Here is a 20,898-nt window from a genome sequence, read left to right as displayed (position 1 = left end):
GTTCCTTGGAGAGAAATAAATTAATGTTGTATTGGAATCACGGTGTTGTGTGTCCGTAATGCAATGAGACATTGCCCCATTATTCTGGGATAAACTGTTGTGCGTTACTAGACTTCCTTGGACTTACTTTGTTCTAGAAAACGACCGTTGAACATAAAGATGAGGCACGTCGCCTGTATCGTTACCATAATGTTTCTATCCCTGAACTACATTTTATTATTTGTTTTTCTCATACTTTAGAGATGCTTTCTGTGTGTTAAATGATTTTGTGGTCATCAGCTAGCGCGTATCCTCCAGTTGCAAGTCAGTTACCTGTAACTGTGTTCAATGAATAAAGTTAGGTATGATGTTAGAAAGGCATAATCAATAGTTCAGATATTTGCTTTTAATGCTCTACTGTTTTAAATTTCAGCTCGGCATGAAATCCATGTTTGATGAAAAATCGGCCAACTTGAGTGCCATCAGTGACGCGTCACTTACAGTGACCGATGTTCTGCACAAGGCTTTTATAGAGGTTAGCGAGGAAGGCACGAAGGCAGCCGCAGCGACAGGTATGGGGAAGTAAATTCCTGCTCTCATAGAATGTCGAGTCAGTTAGCTCGTCTAATCTTTTAACTTTTCCTTTGTTTACGAAACAATTATAAAAATGTCGCAAAAGTTTCAGTTACTACAGTTTTTCTCAAAATAAATTTAATATGTATACATATTGACTGAAGCGACGAATGAAATTTGAACCCAGGTCTCATGCTCGCGAGGCAGGTACGCTAACCACTACGCCATCGTGGGACAGTAGCTTCCTACGACTATATTGATTACCCTAGCAAGCCTCCTTCCTCAATCCAAATTCCCAATCATGCCTCAACCCGCACGGTGTTCATTTGATGCTGAAAAGCTCTTCCAATACAGTTGGAGAGCCTCTGCAATGCTACTCGAGTTTAGGGGGAATACCTTGTTGGCTGAGGCGTGAATGATAATTTAGACTCAGTAGGGAGGCATGGTAGGGTAGTCCATGCAGTTATGCAGTTATGCAAAGCCAGTGTGCCAGGACGGCGTAGTGATTTGTGCATCTGCCCAGTGAGCAGCAGGCCCAGTTTCGAATCGCAGTCTTCGTACAAATTTTCTTTCGTCGCTTTAGGCTGTATGTGTACATCTTAGGTCTTTGAGACTTGTAAAGGCCTCTGGAACCACATAGTTTCATTAAATAAATTTAACAATTATTCACACTGCAGACAGAGTAACTGACAAGCAATGAAATCATCCATAACACAGAAATAAAGCTTTTGTTTTGATACTAAGCTTTCTTTGTTTATTAACACCACGAGGCAGCGATGCATTCTGCAGAGACTTCGTACTTTTGTGATTTATTTCAAGAGTTTTCCTTTGTTAGTGTATAAGAACATCTAGAAAAAGTAAATTTAAAAAATATGATCTCGACAATCAGGCTACTGCAGCCACTATTACATGATAGGGGACATACAATCAGACTTGAAATATTTAGTCCCAGAATATATGTGTCAATGAGAGTAATGCACGCTAAAGGCGAAGTCCCGGGGTGGAGTTCCGGTCAGCCAAAAAGTTTTAATCTGCCAGGAATTTCAACCATGAGTTCATTTCAAGACCTTGGCTTTCCAGTCCGTAGATTTGGCCTGAGAATAGCAACACTAAATGCCTGACACACTTCAGCAGAAATACATGAAGTCACCCATTGGTCTTTAGCTTTAAATTAATGCTCCATTTGTTATGATAAACTCAGTGTGCACCGTGACAGTTGTTTTCATGTACACAGCCCGAAAAACAGAAAAAGAAAGGCACCCAGAGGGGAAATTTGTCATGTTACAAAAGGTAGCCTTCGTGAATATTTGTGTAATTTTACTGTCAGCGTTGTCAGTTACAATCTTCACGTTAACGCTATTTTGAAACTTTGTCATATCACTTGTGTAAGAATCTCCCAGTGCGTTACTGGTTTTAGATAGCTGGTTATCTGAAAATCCCGTCGTTAATGGAAACGCAAAGCTGGCCTTTTATTAGTATTTTATTTAGTACGATTTTGTGGTATACGTTTACGAGAACTGTGTAGGAAATGCATTATTTATCTTGTTGCAGCTGTGGTAACATCTACAAGGTCTGGCGGAATACGCTTTCATCGGCCGGTGACTTTCAAGGCCGACCACCCGTTCGCGTTCTTCCTGGTGGACCAAGTTTCAGGAGACGTGCTCTTCGCTGGCCGCCTGCAGACTCCCCCAGCGTAAACAGGGATCGTGGCCCTGTTCTCTGGTTGCTTCTTTGCAGGCAACCGCGTCATCTGTTTCTTCAGGAGCGATGAGAAGGGTTCCTCCAAAGTGATCAGAAAACAGCTGCCCACAGTGCCGATTTTGGTGTGTGGCTCTGTGTCGAACTGTTACAGAAAGTAGAAGGCCTCTGGTTATCTATAACAGTCTGTTACGAAGTACATTTCATTTGTTTTCTTTATGCTAACTGAAGCACTATGTACCTTCTTTTTCTATGTTTGCTAAAGAAAAAACGTATGACCGTAGAAGGGAAGCTGATTCTCGATGTACTGAAACAGTTTTTGATTCGTTTATACAGGAATGTGCGGTTTCTTATGCCATCAGCAGTTAACTGACTGTCGCAACCAGAGATGAAATAAATGTAGAACAGAAAGGTATTTCAGAGTTATAACAGGTATTTCCAAATATAAAGCTTATCTTGAACAGTGATCTTATTCAGACAGAAATTGATTAACTTAAAGAACGGCAAAGACGATTCTACAGTAGGAACTGTCTCCTTTTCAACATACGTACAAGTTTCCTGAGGAACTTACAAGAAAAACGAATTTTGTAACATTTGCGCCTCAATTTCTAATATTTCCAGCGGAGTTATGTTGCCCATTTGTTATATGTATGAATAACACGCCGCCCAGTTTACAGTCGTAACGTCCACAAAATATTCTCCCAGGGAGGGTACATTCTCATACCAAGTAGAAAAATCATGTTCTGTTGCGCCAGAGCCGGCCGGTGTGGCCGAACGGTTCTAGGCGCTTCAGTCTGGAACCGCGCGACCGCTACGGCCGCCGGTTCGAATCCTGCCTCGGGCATGGATGCGTGTGACGTCCTTAGGTTAGTTCGGTTTAAGTGGTTCTAAGTTCTAGGGAACTGATGACCTCGGATGTTAAGTCCCATAGTGCTCAGAGCCATTTGAACCCTTTTTGTTGTGCCAGACGGATTTCACTTTTACTTTTAAGTAAACTTCAACAATTTACTTCAACTGGGAAGGATCTGGGCTACTCATCACTTATACCGTGGTGCTTGCTGAATACGAAAGAAAATACAGGATTTATCACCGTAAAGGCTGTAATAGATTAAAAGACGTCATGGTTCTACCCAGGCTGACTTATTTGAATGAAAAGCTTAAAGTCGATCACATGAAATGAAATGGGGTAGCTAGCGGGGAGCTGGGAGTGGTTAGGTGCGGGAAGTAAAAATTAATATTTGCGCCAGAAAAGATATTTATCTGAAAACCTTAGTTAACATTAATTACCATAAAAATTCAGATATTCACTTTTGTTCTTTATTACAAAACGCTTGCTTGTGGCAGCTGAATGAATGGCTCTTAGTGCTCAAAGAATTTAGAAAAAATTGAAAGATTGAGAATGTAAGTCAGTGAGTATAACAATTTAGTAAAAGACTTCGCTGTTAAAACAGTATTGAAGCAAATGAGTAACAATGTAAAAACATTGCTATATTACTTACCTTATCAAAGGAGATACATAACGGGGAAATTTATGTTACTTGTGCCGGTCGGAGTGGCCGAGCGGTTCTAGGCGCTTCAGTCGGGAACCGCGCGGCTGCTACTGTCGTAGGTTCGAATCCTGCCCCGGCCGTGGATGTGTGTGATGTCCTTAGGTTAGTTAGGTTTAAGTGGTTCTAAGTTCTAGGGGACTGATGACCTCAGATGTTAAGTCCCATAGTGCTCAGAGCCATTTTTTTTAGTTAGTTGTAGTCTGCGCTGTCCCTGGTTCAGTCTGTATCATACAAACAATACTGAACCATAGAAAACATTTACGTTATACATATCGATGAAAAGCAGCATTCAAGAAGGTTTACAAATTAACCCAGATCAACCAGTGAGGCATTATAAGCAATGACTATAAGAACAAGTGGGCAGTACGATTAAGAAAAAGAGGCCCCAGGTATTGTACGAACAAGTGTGCTCAAAATACTGAACTTTCAACAAAGCCCGCTCTACACATACAAGAATATCTTTTCAGTAATAATAAACTCAAAGCAAATGCTCACTCACACACTCACTCACTCTCTCTCTCTCTCTCTCTCTCTCTCTCTCACACACACACACACACACACACACACACAAATCAAAAACTGCAATTATTGTGCAAGTAAAATTCCCTCAAAAATGAATTTTCAGTTTAAACAATACCTAAAAAAATGAACAAGAGATTTAAAAAACGAGGTAGCAGTGATGTAAAGCTCGAAAGATTCAGCTGGCTCATACTTAAGAAAACCTCTTCACCTCGCCAAGCACACTTAAATATGGCCAACGCAGACTAGTTAAGTGGGCTCAAAAACACAACACTACGAAACCTGAACTTGCTCGTGTACTACACACATGTGGCAGACACATCTACATCTACATCTACATCTATACTCCGCGAGCCACCTTACGGTGTGTGGCGGAGGGTACTTATTGTACCACTACCTGATCCCCCCTTCCCTGTTCCATTCACGAATTGTGCGTGGGAAGAACGACTGCTTGTAAGTCTCCGTATTTGCTCTAATTTCTCGGATCTTTTCGTTGTGATCATTACGCGAGATATATGTGGGCGGTAGTAATATGTTGCCCATCTCTTCCCGGAATGTGCTCTCTCGTAATTTCGATAATAAACCTCTCCGTATTGCGTAACGCCTTTCTTGAAGTGTCCGCCACTGGAGCTTGTTCAGCATCTCCGTAACGCTCTCGCGCTGACTAAATGTCCCCATGACGAATCGCGCTGCTTTTCGCTGGATCATGTCTATCTCTTCTATTAATCCAACCTGGTAAGGGTCCCATACTGATGAGCAATACTCAAGAATCGGACGAACAAGCGTTTTGTAAGCTACTTCTTTCGTCGATGAGTCACATTTTCTTAGAATTCTTCCTATGAATCTCAACCTGGCGCCTGCTTTTCCCACTATTTGTTTTATGTGATCATTCCACTTCAGATCGCTCCGGATAGTAACTCCTAAGTATTTTACGGTCGTTACCGCTTCCAATGATTTACCACCTATGGCATAATCGTACTGGAATGGATTTCTGCCCCTATGTATGCGCATTATATTACATTTATCTACGTTTAGGGAAAGCTGCCAGCTGTCGCACCATTCATTAATCCTCTGCAGGTCTTCCTGGAGTACGTACGAGTCTTCTGATGTTGCTACTTTCTTGTAGACAACCGTGTCATCTGCAAATAGCCTCACGGAGCTACCGATGTTGTCAACTAAGTCATTTATGTATATTGTAAACAATAAAGGTCCTATCACGCTTCCTTGCGGTACTCCCGAAATTACCTCTACATCTGCAGATTTTGAACCGTTAAGAATGACATGTTGTGTTCTTTCTTCTAGGAAATCCTGAATCCAATCACAAACCTGGTCCGATATTCCGTAAGCTCGTATTTTTTTCACTAAACGTAAGTGCGGAACCGTATCAAATGCCTTCCTGAAGTCCAGGAATACGGCATCAATCTGCTCGCCAGTGTCTACGGCACTGTGAATTTCTTGGACAAATAGGGCGAGCTGAGTTTCACATGATCTCTGTTTGCGGAATCCATGTTGGTTATGATGAAGGAGATTTGTATTATCTAAGAACGTCATAATACGAGAACATAAAACATGTTCCATTATTCTACAACAGATTGACGTAAGCGAAATAGGCCTATAATTATTCGCATCTGATTTATGCCCCTTCTTGAAAATGGGAACGACCTGCGCTTTCTTCCAGTCGCTAGGTACTTTACGTTCTTCCAGAGATCTACGATAAATTGCTGATAGAAAGGGGGCAAGTTCTTTAGCATAATCACTGTAGAATCTTACGGGTATCTCGTCTGGTCCGGATGCTTTTCCGCTACTAAGTGATAGTTGTTTTTCAATTCCGATATCGTTTATTTCAATATTTTCCATATTGGCGTCGGTGCGACGGCTGAAGTCAGGGACCGTGTTACGATTTTCCGCAGTGAAACAGTTTCGGAACACTGAATTCAGTATTTCTGCCTTTCTTCGGTCGTCCTCTGTTTCGGTGCCATCGTGGTCAACGAGTGACTGAATAGGGGATTTAGATCCGCTTACCGATTTTACATATGACCAAAACTTTTTAGGGTTCTTGTTTAGATTGTTTGCCAATGTTTTATGTTCGAATTCGTTGAATGCTTCTCTCATTGCTCTCTTTACGCTCTTTTTCGCTTCGTTCAGCTTTTCCTTATCAGCTATGATTCGACTACTCTTAAACCTATGATGAAGCTTTCTTTGTTTCCGTAGTACCTTTCGTACATGATTGTTATACCACGGTGGATCTTTCCCCTCGCTTTGGACCTTAGTCGGTACGAACTTATCTAAGGCGTACTGGACGATGTTTCTGAATTTTTTCCATTTTTGTTCCACATCCTCTTCCTCAGAAATGAACGTTTGATGGTGGTCACTCAGATATTCTGCGATTTGTGCCCTATCACTCTTGTTAAGCAAATATATTTTCCTTCCTTTCTTGGCATTTCTTATTACACTTGTAGTCATTGATGCAAGCACTGACTTATGATCACTGATACCCTCTTCTACATTCACGGAGTCGAAAAGTTCCGGTCTATTTGTTGCTATGAGGTCTAAAACGTTAGCTTCACGAGTTGGTTCTCTAACTATCTGCTCGAAGTAATTCTCGGACAAGGCAGTCAGGATAATGTCACAAGAGTCTCTGTCCCTGGGTCCAGTTCTGATTGTGTGACTATCCCATTCTGTACCTGGTAGATTGAAGTCTCCCCCTATTACAATAGTATGATCACGAAACTTCTTCACGACGTTCTGCAGGTTCTCTCTGAGGCGCTCAACTACTACGGTTGCTGATGCAGGTGGTCTATAGAAGCATCCGACTATCATATCTGACCCACCTTTGATACTTAACTTAACCCAGATTATTTCACATTCGCATTCGCTAATAACTTCACTGGATATTATTGAATTCTTTACTGCTATAAATACTCCTCCACCATTGGCGTTTATCCTATCCTTGCGGTATATATTCCATTCTGTGTCTAGGATTTCGTTACTGTTCACTTCCGGTTTTAACCAACTTTCCGTTCCTAATACTATATGCGCACTATTTCCTTCAATAAGCGATACTAATTCAGGAACCTTGCCCTGGATACTCCTGCAGTTTACCAATATTACGTTAACTTTTCCTGTTTTTGGTCTCTGAGGACGGACGTTCTTTATCAACGATGCTGATGTTCTCTCTGGTAAGCCGTCAGGTATTTTATCGTTTCGCCCAAGGGGGGGTCCCTCTAACCTAAAAAACCCCCGTGTGCACGCCACACGTACTCTGCTACCCTAGTAGCTGCTTCCGGTGTGTAGTGCACGCCTGACCTGTCTAGGGGGGCCCTACAGTTCTCCACCCAATAACGGAGGTCGATGAATTTGCAACCATTATAGTCGCAGAGTCGTCTGAGCCTCTGGTTTAGACCCTCCACACGGCTCCAAACCAGAGGACCGCGATCGACTCTGGGCACTATGCTGCAGATATTAAGCTCAGCTTGCACTCCGCGTGCGATGCTGGTTGTCTTCACCAAATCAGCCAGCCGCCGGAAGGAACCAAGGATGGCCTCAGAACCCAAGCGGCAGGCGTCATTCGTTCCAACATGTGCTACTATCTGCAGCCGGTCACACCCAGTGCGTTCAATAGCTGCCGGAAGGGCCTCCTCCACATTACGGACGAGACCCCCCGGCAAGCACACCGAGTGCACACTGGCATTCTTCCCCGACCTACCCGCTATTTTCCTGAGGGGCTCCATAACCCGCCTAACGTTGGAGCTCCCTATAACTAATAGGCCCGCCCTCTGTGACTGTCGGGACCTTGCCGGAGAATCGGCCACTGGCCCAACAGGCGAGGCATCCTGTGGTGGCTCGGAAACGATGTCATCACCACTAGGAAGCACCCCGTACCTGTTGGAAAGGGGTAAGGCAGCTGCCACGCGGCCAGATCCCACCTTCGCCTTTCGGCGAGGCACGCGCGAGCCCACCACTGTCCGCCATTCACCCTGGAGTGATGGCTGACCGGTAAGATGCTCACTGCCGGAAGACGCAGCGACATCAGGGGTTCCATGTGATTCCAAGGCCACCGAAGTAGGCATAGGTCTCACCACAGTTGCCCCAACGCCACTACGAGCCGACGCCTGCGCCTCGAGCTCGATGAGCCCAACAGACAAAGCCTCCACCTGCCCCCGAAGAGTGGCCAATTCTCCTTGCGTCCGCTCACAACAACCACAGTCCCTACACATGACTATGTTTACCCTACTCTATACGGTGACAAATTCCCAAGATAATCTTCTGATGAGCTACTCTGATAATCAAGAAACACTCACTGAAATACGAGGCGCGAAAACTACGCTAGGTTTTCCCAGAAAAACTATTTAAAAGCTAAGCGCAGCAAATAAGTACAAAATAAATTTCTCTCCTAACGATCAAGAACTTGTTAAAACCGAGCGAGGTGGCGCAGTGGTTGGACACTGGACTCGCATTCGGGAGGACGACGGTTCAATCCCGCGTCCGGCCATCCTGATTTAGGTTTTCCGTGATTTCCCTAAATCATTCCAGGCAAATGCCGGGATGGTTCCTCTGAAAGGGCACGGCCGACTTCCTTCCCTAATCCGATGAGACCGATGACCACGCTGTCTGGTGTCCTTCCCCAAACAACCAACCAACCAACCAACTTGTTAAAAACATACCCACCAAAAGGTAAGTGCTGCAGTTGCACGTCGGCAATAACACTCTTACCGCTGCACATTCCGTGTAAGTGGGTACGCTTAACCACTGAGCACAGCACGCCACGGCACCAAGCAAGACGCCCGTCAAACAAATCTACACGTGTACGCTGCTCAACTATGCCTGTATACCCACAGGACAAACAGCAAAGGCGAACAAAGGCTGTGTTGGAACTCAGGCGTCGTGTTTCTCAGACAAGTGAGCTTAGCAATCCAAGATCCAAGAACAGCGCCGAGAAACGCTCGTCGGTTTACAGACCCGCGGAACGAGTACTTGCTGATGCTCAGGAACCTCCTCCTCCAGCTGGGGGAAGGAATTGACCTAGAGCCAAAGCATCTCAGTGTTACGTTACCGTGGCCAGTCACGTGTGCTCCCTTTCGCGAGGTTTCATCAAGGAGGTCGCTCAGCGACCACCAAAGACGTAGCCGCACGCTATCGATGAGGAACCGATAAAGCGCACGGCCCATGAGCATTATCAGGTGTCAAATACGTATTGTTACATACGGGGTGGTCAGACGAAGAGTGAGAAGCTTCTAAGGGTGTTGCAAGTAAGGCTGTGATGAGAATTAATTGCTAAATAAAAAATTCGATTTGCTGTGCTGTTTCCGAGTCATTTATCATTGAAGTTAACCAATATGGTTGTCGTGCGCACAAATTCAAGCAGCCTGATGGAGGTGGTGTTGCCAAACTTGTTTTTCGTTTGGTTTCTTCGAACTGAGCAACAGAGCAATACAAAAATTAAACAATTTTCGATAGGGGGTGGGGGCCGAACCTGCACCAGCAGCTCAGGAATTTTGTGCTCTACCGCCTATGTTACGAGAACAACTGGCATTATTTGTATCAGCTAGCGTAGCAGACTTTTATCTGCCAGGCATTCGATAATCTTCCGAAGTTGTATTGACCCAGTCAATAGTTGTCGGAAGCGTTCGTCTGGCTGTGAATACACACGAAAAGAGGTGCGATGGGACGATGATGGAGGTAGGTGTGACTCATAATTCCACAACAGTGAAAGTAGGGGTACCAAGGTGAGAAATCGGTATTCCCTCGACGAATATGACGATAAGCATTTAGGATACGGTGATAGGGGGCAAAATGCCCCGGAGGCCCGCACAATTTTCAAACACAACATTTTCGAACTGTGCTACTCCGTGTGCGAATACGTTTGTCGCGCTTGACAGACGATTAAGGGAGCCCGGAAGTTTTGTTGTGAACTAAGACGACACTGGACTACAACGCTACATGAGGATCGTTTAGTTTGAAGTAAACGCTCTGTTGCAAATGCTACTGTGGTGTCACCGCCAGACACCACACTTGCTAGGTGGTAGCCTTTAAATCGGCCGCTGTCCATTAGTATAGGTCGGACCCGCGTGTCGCCACTGTCAGTGATTGCAGACCGAGCGCCACCACACGGCAGGTCTAGCGAGACTTACTAGCACTCGCCTCAGTTGTACAGCCGACGTTCATAGCAATGGTTCACTGACAATTACGCTCTCATTTGCCGAGATGATAGTTAGCATAGCCTTCAGCTACGTCATTTGCTACGACCTAGGAAGGCGTCATTACCCGTTTATATTCAGTGTAATAGGGTCTAAACAAGAGCGATGTTCTCCAATTGTAGATTAAAGTTAAGTATTCCAAGAACTACGTTCTTTTCTTTATAGGATAATTACTTTACCTTGTTCCAGACCTCACGCCAATCTGCGTGAGCTTAACGCGTGCCTTTCAGCTACCTCCGAGTGGCTTGGCTGTCTTGCTACGCCACTACAGCTACTACCAGCTCAAGCGCCATTGGTAGTTCGTTGTTTTTGTTGTGGTCTTCAGTCCTGAGACTGGTTTGACGCAGCTCTCCATGCTACTCTATCCTGTGCAAGCTTCTTCACCTCCCAGTACCTAGTGCAACCTACATCTTTCTGAATCTGCTTAGTGTATTCATCTCTTTGTCTCCCTCAACGATTTTTACCCTCCATGCTGCCATCCAATACTAAACTGGTGATCCCTTGATGCCTCAGAACATGTCCTACCAACCGATCCCTTCTTCTAGTCAAGTTGTGCCACAAACTTCTCTTCTCCCCAATCCTGTTCAACACCTGCTCATTAGTTATGTGATATACCCATCTAATCTTCAGCATTCTTCTGTAGCACCACATTTCGAAAGCTTCTATTCTCTTCATGTCCAAACTATTTATCGTCCCTGTTTCACTTCCATACATGGCTACACTCCATACAAATACTTTCAGAAACGGCTTCCTGGCACTTAAATCTATACTCGATGTTAACAAATTTCTCTTCTTCAGAAACACATTCACTGACATTGCCAGTCTACATTTTATATCCTCTCTACTTCGACCATCATCAGTTATTTTGCTTCCCAAATAGCAAAGCTCCTTTACTAATTTAAGTGTTTCATTTCCTAATCTAATTCCCTCAGCATTAGCCGACTTAATTCGACCACATTCCATTATCCTCGTTTTGCTTTTGTTGATGTTCATCTTATATCCTCCTTTCAAGACACTATCCATTCCGTTCAACTGCTCTTCCAAGTCCTTTGCTGTCTCTGACAGAATTACAATATCATCGGCTAACCTCAAAGTTTTTATATCTTCTCCATGGGTTTTAATACCTACTCCGAATTTTTCTTTTGTTTCCTTCACTGCTTGCTCAATATACAGATTGAATAACGTCTGGGAGAGGCTACGATCCTGTCTCACTCCCTTCCCAACCACTCCTTCCCTTTCATGTCCCTCGACTCTTATAACTGCCATCTGGTTTCTGTACAAATTGTAAATAGTCTTTCGCTTCCTGTACTTTAACCCTGCCACCTTCACAATTTGAAAGAGAGTATTCCAGTCAACACTGTTAAAAGCTTTATCTAAGTCTACAAACGCTAGAAACGTAGGTTTGCCTTTCCTTAATCTAGCTTCTGAGATAAGTCGTAGGGTCAGTATTGCCTCATGTGTTCCAACATTTCTATGGAATCCAAACAGATATTCCCCGAGGTCGGCTTCTACTAGCTATCCATTCGTCCGTAAAGAATTCGCGTTAGTATTTTGCAGCCGTGACTTATTAAACTGATAGTTCGGTAATTTTCACATCTGTCAACACCTGCTTTCTTTGGGATTGGAATTATTATATTCTTTTTGAAGCCTGAGGGTATTTCGCCTGTCTCATACATCTTTCTCGCCAGGTGGTAGAGTTTTGTCAGGACTGGCTCTCCCAGGGCTGTCAGTAGTTCTAATGGAATGTTGTCTACTCCTGGGGCCTTGTTTCGACTCAGGTCTCTCAGTGCTCTGTCAAACTCTTCACGCAGTATCATATCTCCCATTTCATCTTCATCTACATCCTCTTTCATTTCCATAATTTTGTCCTCAAGTACATCGCAGTGGTAATTCATCGGGAGTAATTTATGCCTGAAACTAAACATGGTAAATTGTATCCGTTTGTTTGCAAGTTTCGCGCGCTGTGGTATTTGACGTACCACCTACAAAATGTACAGAATTCGTGGAAGAGGACTGTCATTCTAGGAATCATTATTCCCTGTGGTACTTAAATCAATGCATCGAAATTCCAAATTTCGAGCCGCGCGGGGTAGCCGCGCCGTCTAAGGCGCGTTGTCAAGGTCCGCGCGGCTTCCCTTGTCGGGGGTTGTAATGTATTATTGTTTTTCTGACACGTTCTACATCCTGGAGGACCTGCTCACTACGGATCAATTGGAATGAAAGTAAATCTAATCTAATCTTAGGGACCGATGACCTCACAGTACTTTGGTCCCATAAGACCTTACCACAAATTTGCAGTTTCCAAATTTCTAAACGAGTGTGCTGTGGGCAGAAGAGGCATGTTTCACCAAAGAAGGGCCTTTCAGCTCCCGAAACAGCTACATTTGTAACGACGAAAATACGCGAGGCACTTATGTGAAGTCATATAAGCCTAAGTTTGGCGTGGACATTTTGGCGGTTATACACTCCTGGAAATTGAAATAAGAACACCGTGAATTCATTGTCCCAGGAAGGGGAAACATTATTGACACATTCCTGGGGTCAGATACATCACATGATCACACTGACAGAACCACAGGCACATAGACACAGGCAACAGAGCATGCACAATGTCGGCACTAGTACAGTGTATATCCACCTTTCGCAGCAATGCAGGCTGCTATTCTCCCATGGAGACGATCGTAGAGATGCTGGATGTAGTCCTGTGGAACGGCTTGCCATGCCATTTCCACCTGGCGCCTCAGTTGGACCAGCGTTCGTGCTGGACGTGCAGACCGCGTGAGACGACGCTTCATCCAGTCCCAAACATGCTCAATGGGGGACAGATCCGGAGATCTTGCTGGCCAGGGTAGTTGACTTACACCTTCTAGAGCACGTTGGGTGGCACGGGATACATGCGGACGTGCATTGTCCTGTTGGAACAGCAAGTTCCCTTGCCGGTCTAGGAATGGTAGAACGATGGGTTCGATGACGGTTTGGATGTACCGTGCACTATTCAGTGTCCCCTCGACGATCACCAGTGGTGTACGGCCAGTGTAGGAGATCGCTCCCCACACCATGATGCCGGGTGTTGGCCCTGTGTGCCTCGGTCGTATGCAGTCCTGATTGTGGCGCTCACCTGCACGGCGCCAAACACGCATACGACCATCATTGGCACCAAGGCAGAAGCGACTCTCATCGCTGAAGACGACACGTCTCCATTCGTCCCTCCATTCACGCCTGTCGCGACACCACTGGAGGCGGGCTGCACGATGTTGGGGCGTGAGCGGAAGACGGCCTAACGGTGTGCGGGACCGTAGCCCAGCTTCATGGAGACGGTTGCGAATGGTCCTCGCCGATACCCCAGGAGCAACAGTGTCCCTAATTTGCTGGGAAGTGGCGGTGCGGTCCTCTACGGCACTGCGTAGGATCCTACGGTCTTGGCGTGCATCCGTGCGTCGCTGCGGTCCGGTCCCAGGTCGACGGGCACGTGCACCTTCCGCCGACCACTGGCGACAACATCGATGTACTGTGGAGACCTCACGCCCCACGTGTTGAGCAATTCGCGGTACGTCCACCCGGCCTCCCGCATGCCCACTATACGCCCTCGCTCAAAGTCCGTCAACTGCACATACGGTTCACGTCCACGCTGTCGCGGCATGCTACCAGTGTTAAAGACTGCGATGGAGCTCCGTATGCCACGGCAAACTGGCTGACACTGACGGCGGCGGTGCACAAATGCTGCGCAGCTAGCGCCATTCGACGGCCAACACCGCGGTTCCTGGTGTGTCCGCTGTGCCGTGCGTGTGATCATTGCTTGTACAGCCCTCTCGCAGTGTCCGGAGCAAGTATGGTGGGTCTGACACACCGGTGTCAATGTGTTCTTTTTTCCATTTCCAGGAGTGTATTAAGCGAATGTTCTTTGGATCCCGTCCTTCTTCCTATCCCTTTGGAAGACATTCGTGTTGAGCGTTCCATGTAAACGTCCTTCCATTGTATTCAGAAGAAGTTCCTCTGGCGGTACGTCAGGTAATGTGGTACCAACATGACGCTGCACGGCCGCACTGCCGCATTTCGCTGTTGCGGTATGGGAGCATTGTATCCGCAGGAGTGAATTGGCCGAGGTGGTCGTTCGCCAGATGTTACCACTTGAGATTTTGATGTGATGAAAACTGTCTACGCGGCCCTAGCAGATATCATTGTTTCTTCCGAGAATAATTTTAGCCTTTGATCAAATCAGAGAAACATTTGATTTTGGAAAACTTGCTGACTCCATACCGCAGTGTTGCAATACGTGCATTCAGATTGGAGGCGGACATGTTAAGCAGTTGTTGTCAATAATTATTGTTTCTTTACGTTCTCGATTGTTTTCTTGTTACATGAACGACTTGAGAGATCTTCCTGTTTATAGCTTCATCATTATAATTATTTTTCCTTGTTTTCGTTACCTTCACGGCTGTTGACTTACATGAAGAGGACCCAAGCGGTGGAATTCTGGTTTTGAAACCATCGGAATCTTGTTTGCTACACTTGTGCCGTAAACATAACATTACTGTATCGATTCGTGGCGTAACATAATGGTAAAGGCAAATGGTTCGCATCCAAAAGGTTGTGGGTTCTAATCTCGTTGGGAACTTATACATTTTTTTATTTTTAAATCTTTATCAAAACTACTTTGATCATCATGTTTATTCGGTTACATGGCTTAAACGTATTTTTTTATTTCTCTTCCTATGTCTTGTGATTGTAATCATTGTATGAACTTTCTTATTTGCTCTCATTGTTACTTCCTATTATTCTTTTCTCATTTGCCATCTTGGTTCATCCGACTTTGATTATTTGTAAGTATTCACGACGATTTCATTTCGTCCGTCTTAACTTCTTTTGTTTTCGTCCATCTTACTACGTTCATTATGAATTTCGGTTTTACTTATAATCCCTTATTTTTCTTACAACCTCAACTGGGTTATATTTTCCACGGTACTACAAGAATTCATATTTCAAATGTTTGAGTGAGGTTTACCATCTACAACATTTACATCTTGTAACGAAAAACACATTTTAGATAGCATGGCACAGTCAATATGAATATATTATTTCATACTTTGATTTTTAAGTGATAGATCGCCAATTTCAAATGTTGCGGTATTATGATATGCGAATAAAAATATTCCAAATCACTTGCACAAAGTTTCCAATACGTAAAACAGTGATAGGAAGAAAGAAAAGAAGACAAACGAAACATTACTACGACCACTAACGTGTCGTTACAAACAAGTGAAAATAAAAAAAAATATTGAAGCAATTAACTGCAAAAAATAATGATCAAAGTCATGTCGATAACGAATTATAAATAGAAATATCGAATCCCTTGACGAGATTCGAACCCATAACCTTCTGCACTTTACAAATACGCCATAACCAATACGCTACGCCACAAATCTGTAAAGAACCATTATTTTGAAGTCCCTATGGTGTCACGTGGAATTCCGATATTTTTTTCATCAATTACTCGCAAACAAGGGCTCACGAAGGAGGACGCTGCAATTAACTACTATGCTGCAGTGGTGGATTCGATATTTGGTTACCAAAATACCGTATTTATTTTTTGATTCACCTGCTTCCCGAAGACGACGACAGCTAAACATAGTTTCATACAATTTTAGTGCTGCCTTTAATAGGCCTGAGAATGGCCACATGACGTTTGAAGTCAGCAGAAAAGCCTCCCATGCACCAAATACATATGGCAGCATTTGCAGAACAGCATTCGATATGTTTCCCAGCAATGACTTTTAAACATTTTTTGAACTGCCAGTACTTTCGAAAGTCGTGGTTAATACCTAACCAGTCATTGATTGTCAGTTCGTGAAGGAATTTATGATGCCCTACGGAAAATGCCACATACTCCATAGTGGGCAACATGCTAATTCAACATTTTCATTTGCTAACGGTTGCCATAAGAAAACTTCATTGCAATTTTTATCTTTTTGTTAATATAAGTCTGTCTGAAGTGTGTGACAGACATGTATACACAAATACATCACAAGTGATACGTACAAGAGGCTATATAAGCATATATTCCGGCAAGAAATACGCAACTGACCTAGATAATCAAAGGTATTGCTAGTTAGTGCTGGTAGTCTTCAGCCAGAAGACTGTGTTGATTCAGCGCTCCATTCTAGCCTGTCTGTACATAACTAATGCATCCTACATGCATTTGAATCTGCTTGCTGTTGTCACGCCTTGGTCTCCTTCTACAATGTTATCTCCGTTACGAAACTGACGGTTGCTAGATGCCGCAGAGTATGTCCAGTCAACCAATCCCTTCTTTTAGTTAAGTTGTGATATAATTTCCTTTTTCTTCCCAGTTTGGTTGAGTATCTCTTCATTAGTAATACGGCCTACATGTCTGATTTTCAGCATTCTTCTTTAGCATCAAATTTCAAAATATTTCATTTTATTTTTGGCAGAACTATTTATTATCTACGTTTCACTTACATACAGTGTTACACTTCGCACAAGAACCTTCATGAAATACTTCTCAACATTTAAATTTATATTCGATATCAACAAATTACTGTTTTTCAGAAATATTTTTCTTGCTGCTGTGTGCCTACATTTTATATCGTCTCAACTTCTGCCTTCTGAACCGCTGCCTCCTTTTCAAGTCTTTGAACTCCTACAACGCGGTCTGGTTTCTGTACAAGTTGTAGATAACCTGTGTTTAATCCCGCTACCTTCAGAGTTTCACAGAATGCATTCCAGTTGAAATTGTCAAAAGCTTTCTGTAAATCTATAAATGCTATGAACATAGGTTTGTCTTTCTTCAGTCTATCTTCTAAGATTAAGTGGTAAGAGCAGTAGTGCCTCAGGTGTTCAGTCATTTCACAGTAATCTAACATTGTGCTCAAGTTCGTTTGTATATCCCTCCAGCCTTTATACATATTCTTGTCACCTTCCAGCCTTGTCTTTTTTACTTAGTTCTGCCTTGTCATCTGAGCTCTTGTTATTCACACAGTTGCTTCTCTTTGTTCCAAAGATTTTTTAATTTAATTTTCCTATATGGAGAATCTATATTTTCCATGGATGCTTCATCAGCCTTGAGATTTCCTCCTAGTCATTCTTGCTTTGCCATTTGTAACTGTCCGTCATGCCATTTTTTAGAAATATGTATTCCTTATTGCCTACTTCATTTACTGCAGTTCTATGTTATTCACTGTTATCAGTTAAACTCAGTATCTTATGTTTTATCCAAGGATTTCTAGTGCACCTTTTTCTCATTTTCATCCTCTGCTACGTTCACTACTTCTTCTCTCAAAGGCACCCATTCGTGTTGTAGTTTATTCTTTTCTTTGCTTCTGTCAATAGTTGCCTAATGAGCCTTTTGAGGTTATCGACGACCTCATCATCTTAATATTTCCAGGTTCCATGTCCTGCTTTTGCTATCTCTTAAGCTGTAATCTGCAGTTCATAATCAATTAATTATCATCAGTCTGCATCTGCGCCCGAAAATGTCTTACAATTTGAAGTCTGGTTAGAATACTTTTTTCTTGATTCTTGAAGTGTTAGTGACGATTCTTCTGATCTGTGCAAAAGTCTGCCAAGTGGCTTACACTTTCAATCCGTCCTCTGAGCCCAGATTCCACTATTATTTTTCTTCCCTTTCCTGCTACCGAACTCCTCTCTCTCTCTCTTATTGCATTTTAAATTTTTACACCTGAATAATTTCTTATACCTCATCGTACATTTTTTCAATCTGTTTATCACCTGTGGTCTTAGTAGGCACATAATCTTATACCACTGCAATGGGTGGGTGTTCGTTTCATGCCTCTCTTGGCTATGACAATGTTAATAGCAATTTGAGTTGGAGTTATACATCTACATCTACATAATTACTCTGCTCTTCACAATGAAGTGCCTGGCATAGGGTTCAATGAACCACGTTCAAGCTGTCTCTCTACCGTTCCACTCTCGAAACGTACGCGGGAAAAACGAGCACTTAAATTTTTCCTTGGGAGCCCTGATTTCTCTTATTTTATCGTGCTGATCATTTCTCACAATGTATTTGGGTGCCAACAGAATGTCTTTGCAATCGGTGGAGAAAAATGGTGATTGAAATTTCGTGAGAAGATCCCGTCGCAACGAAAAACGCCTTTGTTTTAATTATTGCCACTCCAATTCACGTATCATGTCTGTGGCACTATCTTCCCTCTTTCACAATAGTGCAGAACGAGCTGCCCTTCTTTGTACTTTTTAGATGTCATTCGTCAGTCCCCCCTGATGCGGATCCCACACCGCACGGCAATACTCCAGAATAGGGCGGACAAGCGTGGTGTAAGTAGTCTCTTCAGTAGACCTGTTGCACCTTGTAGGTGTTCTGCCAATGAATCGCAGTCTTTGGTTTGCTCTAACCTCAACGTTATCTATGTGATCGTTCCAATTTAGGTTATTTGTAATTGTAATCCCTAAGTATTTAATTGAATATACAGCCTTCAGATTTGTGTGACTTATCGCGTAATCGAAATTTAGTGGATTTCTTTTAGTACTCATGTGAATAACTTCACACTTTTCTTTATTCAGGTCCAAATGCCATTTTTCGCACCATACAGATATCTTATCTAAATCATTTTGCAATTCGTTTTGCTCATCTGATGACTCTACAAGACAGTAAACGACAGCATCATCTGCAAACAATCTAAGACGGCTACTCAGATTGTCTCCTATGTCGTTAATATAGATCAGGAACAATAGAGGGCCTACAACACTTCCTTGGGGAACGCCGGATATTATTTCTGTTTTACTCGATGACTTTCCGTCTATTACTACGAACTGTGACCTTCTGACAGGAAATCACGAATCCAGTCGCACAACTGAGGCGATACTCCGTAGGCACACAGTTTGCTTAGAAGGCGCTTGTGAGGAACGGTGTCGAAAGCCTTCTGGAAATCTAAAAATATGGAATCAAATGACATCCCCTGTCGTTAGCACTCATTGCTTCGTGAGTATAAAGAGTTAGTTGTGTCTCGCAAGAACGATATTTTCTGAATCCGTGTTGACTATGTGTCAATAAATCGTTTTCTTCGAGTTACTTAATAATGTTCGAACGCCTTATATGTTCCAAAACCCTACTGAAATCGACGTTAGTGATATGGGCCTATAATTCAGTTGGTTTCTCCTACTTCCCTTTTTGGGTATTGGTGTGACTTGAGCAATTTTCCAGTCTTTACGTACGGATCTTTCTGTAAGCGAGCGGTTGTATGTAATTGCCAAGTATGGAGCTATTGTTATCAGCATACTCTGAGAGGAGTCTTACTGGTATACAATCAGGACCGGAGGCCCTGCCTTTATTAACTGATTTAAGCTGCTTTGTTACTGCGAGGATATCTACTATGTTTCTCATCTTGGCAGTTGTTCTTGAGTAGAATTCAGGAATATTTACTTCGTCTTCTTTGGTGAAGAAGTTTCGGAAAACCGTGTTTAATAACTCTGCTTTAGTGGCACTGTCATCAGTGACTTCACCGTTGTTATCGCACAGTCAAGGTATCGATTGCGTCTTGCCACTGGTGTGCTTTGTGTATGACCAAAATTTCTGTGGGTTTTCTGCCAGATTTCGAGACAGAATTTCGTTGTGGATATTATTAAAAGCATCTCGCATTGAAGTATGCGATGCATTTCGAACTTCTGCAAAACTTTGCCAGTCCTTGGGACTTTGCGTTCTTTTAAATTTGGCATGCTTTTTTCGCTGCTTCTGCAACAGCGATCTGACCCGTTTTGTGTACCATTGGGGATCAGTATAATCACTTATTAATTTATATGGTATATATCGCTCAATTGCTGTCGATACTATCTCTTTGAAATCATCCCACAACTTGTCTACGCTTACATGATCAGATCGGAAGGAGTGAAGACTGTCTCTTAAAGACACGTTAAGAGCATTTTTATCAGCTTTTTTGCATAGATAAATGACTAGATAGTGTATGAAGGTTGCTATTGTCGGCTTGTAATGTAGTCTACTTATTGTCACCAAATGACTGAGTTGGCCACTCTACGCTCTGTAGCATTATCCATAGGAAACATTAAACTCTGCGGTTCCTTTCTGAATCAACAAATGACTAATTACGTTTTGCTGGTGACTTTAGAATGGCAGTTCTCAAACTGAGTAGGGTTCAGCGATGGCAGAATATCTGAATAGTATTCTGTCATGCCGGCCGCTGTGGCCGAGCGGTTCTAGGCGCTACAGTCTGGAGCCTCGCGACCGCTGCGGTCGCAGGTTCGAATCCTGCCTCGGGCATGGATGTGTGTGATGTCCTTAGGTTAGTTAGGTTTAAATGGTTCTAAGTTCTAGGAGACTGATGACTTGAGAAGTTAAGTCCCATAGTGCTCAGAGCTATTGAACCATAATC

General features: G+C 43.4%; 1 protein-coding gene across 1 annotated transcript in view; it reads left to right on the top strand.

Annotated features, from left to right (window-relative positions):
• LOC126234273 (serpin B8-like) overlaps window positions 1-2,665 on the top strand; it is a 122,517-nt gene extending 119,852 nt beyond the window's left edge. The window contains exons 7-8 of the mRNA XM_049942964.1: window positions 413-551; window positions 2,104-2,665. Of these exons, the coding sequence (XP_049798921.1) occupies window positions 413-551; window positions 2,104-2,249 (285 nt within the window). The 3' untranslated portion in view covers window positions 2,250-2,665. The remainder of the gene's footprint in view (window positions 1-412; window positions 552-2,103) is intronic.
• Window positions 2,666-20,898: the final 18,233 nt, after the last annotated feature.

This window comes from Schistocerca nitens, chromosome 2 (assembly GCF_023898315.1).
Source record: "Schistocerca nitens isolate TAMUIC-IGC-003100 chromosome 2, iqSchNite1.1, whole genome shotgun sequence".
NCBI lineage: Eukaryota > Metazoa > Arthropoda > Insecta > Orthoptera > Acrididae > Schistocerca > Schistocerca nitens.
Note: the sequence above shows the minus strand (reverse complement) of the source record. Positions and strands in the feature narration are given on the sequence as shown.